The sequence below is a fragment of the Trichosurus vulpecula genome, chromosome 8 (assembly GCF_011100635.1).
Source record: "Trichosurus vulpecula isolate mTriVul1 chromosome 8, mTriVul1.pri, whole genome shotgun sequence".
In the NCBI taxonomy this organism is placed as follows: Eukaryota; Metazoa; Chordata; class Mammalia; order Diprotodontia; family Phalangeridae; genus Trichosurus; species Trichosurus vulpecula.
In genome coordinates, this window is record NC_050580.1 from 183,502,467 (window position 1) to 183,505,546 (window position 3,080).

At 34.5% G+C, this 3,080-nt stretch overlaps 1 protein-coding gene across 1 annotated transcript; it reads right to left on the reverse strand.

Moving 5' to 3' along the window:
- Nucleotides 1-1,929: 1,929 nt before the first annotated feature.
- Nucleotides 1,930-2,868, reverse strand: LOC118829327 (olfactory receptor 4F4-like). Its single transcript, XM_036736340.1, has one exon. It carries the CDS (start codon nt 2,866-2,868, stop codon nt 1,930-1,932), a length of 939 nt encoding a protein of 312 aa, XP_036592235.1.
- Nucleotides 2,869-3,080: the final 212 nt, after the last annotated feature.

Genomic DNA, 3,080 nt, shown 5'->3' on the forward strand with positions numbered 1-3,080 from the left:
GAAAGATGATGATGATGATGATGATGATGATGATGATGAGCACTTACGTAGCAATTTAAGGTATGCAAAAAGCTTTATTTATGTCAATTCATTTGATCATCAAAGCAACCGTATGAGGTAGGTGATATTATTTTCTCTGTTATCCAATGAAGAAATTGAGTCTGGGAGGTTAATTGACTTAATGCGTGTCACACAGCTAGTAAGTATATAAAGCAAGATTTAAACTCAGGTCTTGCTGATGTCAAGTCTAGGAGGATGTCAAGTTATATCAAGAAAGAGAACTCAGGAATGAAAGCAGGAAACATATAAAGAACAGCATTGCCTCCACATAGTTCTCCCTTGACTAGAGGATGGGGAATATCTACCAATTTACAAGAAAGGGAAAGTTGAGGAGTAAGAATAGTGCTAACTGAGTAGATCAATTCAGTGAGATAAAGATACGATGTCTCCTAGAATGAAGGAGGCTAGAATCAATAATTTCAATTCATTAAATTTATATTACCTTTAGTATGATAAAAGTTGGCCCAACAAAGGGTCACATTAATCATGAAGATATTTATAATTCTCTCAAGCCCTGGCATCTTTTCAGTGGAGACAAAAGGAGTGACAATAAAACTATATGATCTCCCCCATTAGTTTTATTTTAAGGAAAATGTTCTATTTACTATTTATCACAAATGAGGTAATTTTGATTATTAGATGATATGTCTGCAAATAGCACATTGCAAACTTTGACATACTGTATAAATGCTAGAATTTGTTACTTGTTCATTATTTTTATTATTGTTTGTTAACTCTTTTGCTGTATTTTGTCTTTTGTCCTATAAAATCAAAGGATATTGATAATATCAAGGTCATTCATATGTTTTAATTAGTTTGGTAAAATAATAAGGATGATTTATTATAATTTAACCATGATACATTTAATTTTATCTCATAAGAAAGTAACTCTGATATATAATTTTTGCCTTGAAGATCAAAAATGTTAACCAAACAAGTATTAGTAACACATCTTTTCTCAAATCGAGTATTTGATTGACTGGATTCTACAGACAACTCATAATCATACCTAAATGGATAAGAAAACAATATGTGCTTGAAACTATGGGGACTAATACAGGAAGTGTAAGGCTTACTTTCATTTAATTCCTTCTGAGTGGGTGAAAAACACCTGAAAATCACATCTACAACCTCTATACTCCTTGTTGCCTCTTATATTGACTTTTTCTCCCCCTTACCCTTTTTCCCTTTTCTTCTTAGGTGAGAGGGGAAGGTAAAAGGAAGAGGTGGTGATTCTGTTACTTTTCTCTGATTATCTAAATGACATATAAATTTGCCAAATTAATCATAATCACCAACACTTTTAAAATCCCAGTTGTGATAAAGTTTAAATCTAAGACCTCAATCAACAAGAATTTATTAAATGTTTTTTATGTACCAATCAGTGGACTCAGTGCCAGGGACACAAAGACAAAAATGAAATATTCCCTGGAGCTTATATTCTGTGTTGAATGTCAGGCTGAACATAGTCACCAAACCAAATATTGTTTCAATGAATACACTGGTACCACATGAGAGATAAAGTGTAGTGATCTAAAGATCCACCAGGATTGATGGATTTTTCTGGAGGCATGAAGACAAGTCATTATGGAGCATTGTTCATTAAACTTAGGTATTAAAATTCTACAGCAAGACTTTAATTTATACAATTATTTATTATAAATGTTAATATAATAAATAATATGCTAACAATGAATAACAAAAATTATTTGTTAATTTGATTATCAAGACAATATATTTGTATATGGGATATTGATCGTTTTTATTTAAAAAAAAATAAGTACCTGGAACTAAATGCAATATGCTTGCAGTCATTGATCTCAGGTTCACTGAGGTGTATGAAATATGGAACTGCCAATTTCAGAGCTCTTACAAGTTCCATGTAGAACTCACATATTGACTTTTAAATCTTCTCAGGGAAACTTTCATCTCTTTGTTTCTAAATGTATAGATAGCTGGATTCAGGAGAGGTGTGATGACTGAGTAAAACACAGCAAGAAATTTGTCTACTGATGTTATGTTAAGTGGCCACACATAAATGAAGATGCAGGGTCCAAAGAATAACACTACCACCGTGATATGAGCAGTGCAAGTAGAGAGTGCCTTGGATGCTCCATCTTTGGAGTAATGGCCCACTGTGAGTAGGATGTAAGTATAGGAGATTAGTAAGAGAATGAAGCATGTCATAGCAGGAACTCCACTTTCAGAATTCATCAAGATTCCCAGGGAATAGGAATCAATGCAGGCAAGCTCAATCACCAGTGGGATGTCACAGAAAAAACTGTTCACTACTCTAGGGCCACAGAAAGGCAGCTGCACAATCATAAACAACTGAGTCACAGAGTGTACAAATCCACTAGTCCATGAGATCATTACAAGCCAAATGCATCTTCTTTGGCTCATGATGACTGTGTAGTGGAGTGGTTTGCATATGGCTACGTAGCGGTCATAGGCCATTACCACAAGCAGTACCATCTCGCAGCCTCCAGCAAAATGCACAAAGAGGATCTGACACATGCAGCCCCCAAAGGAGATGGTCTTGTTTTCCTTGAGCAAGTCTGTAATCATCTTTGGAGTAGTGACTGAGGAAAGCCACAAATCAACAAAAGACAGGTTGGCCAACAGGAAATACATGGGAAAATGGAGATGGGAGTCAGTGATAACTAAAATCACAATAAAGATATTACCTACAGCAATGACTAAGTAGAGCACCAAGATCAAAATAAAAAAGAATATCTGAAGTTCCCATGAATCACAAAGTCCCAGCAGCACAAACTCAGACACTGTAGAATGATTTACTTCAGCCATTCATTCAAGTCTTTACTATAAAGCCTTCTAGAGACAATGAGAAAAATAGTTATCAGAATGTAAAAGAGCTTAATTCTCTACCTTTAATGCTCAAATAAACATTGTTAACATAAATATGAAACTACGTCTTATGTTCATTTAACCAGTCTTACAGTGAGAGAGAGAGAGAAAGAGAGAGAGAGATATGGCAATATGGTTTAAGAATTTGAGAG

What these genes read in the sequence shown, in the direction of transcription:
- LOC118829327 (XM_036736340.1), bottom strand. Translation starts at nt 2,868, where the DNA reads ATGGCTGAAGTAAATCATTCTACAGTGTCTGAGTTTGTGCTGCTGGGA.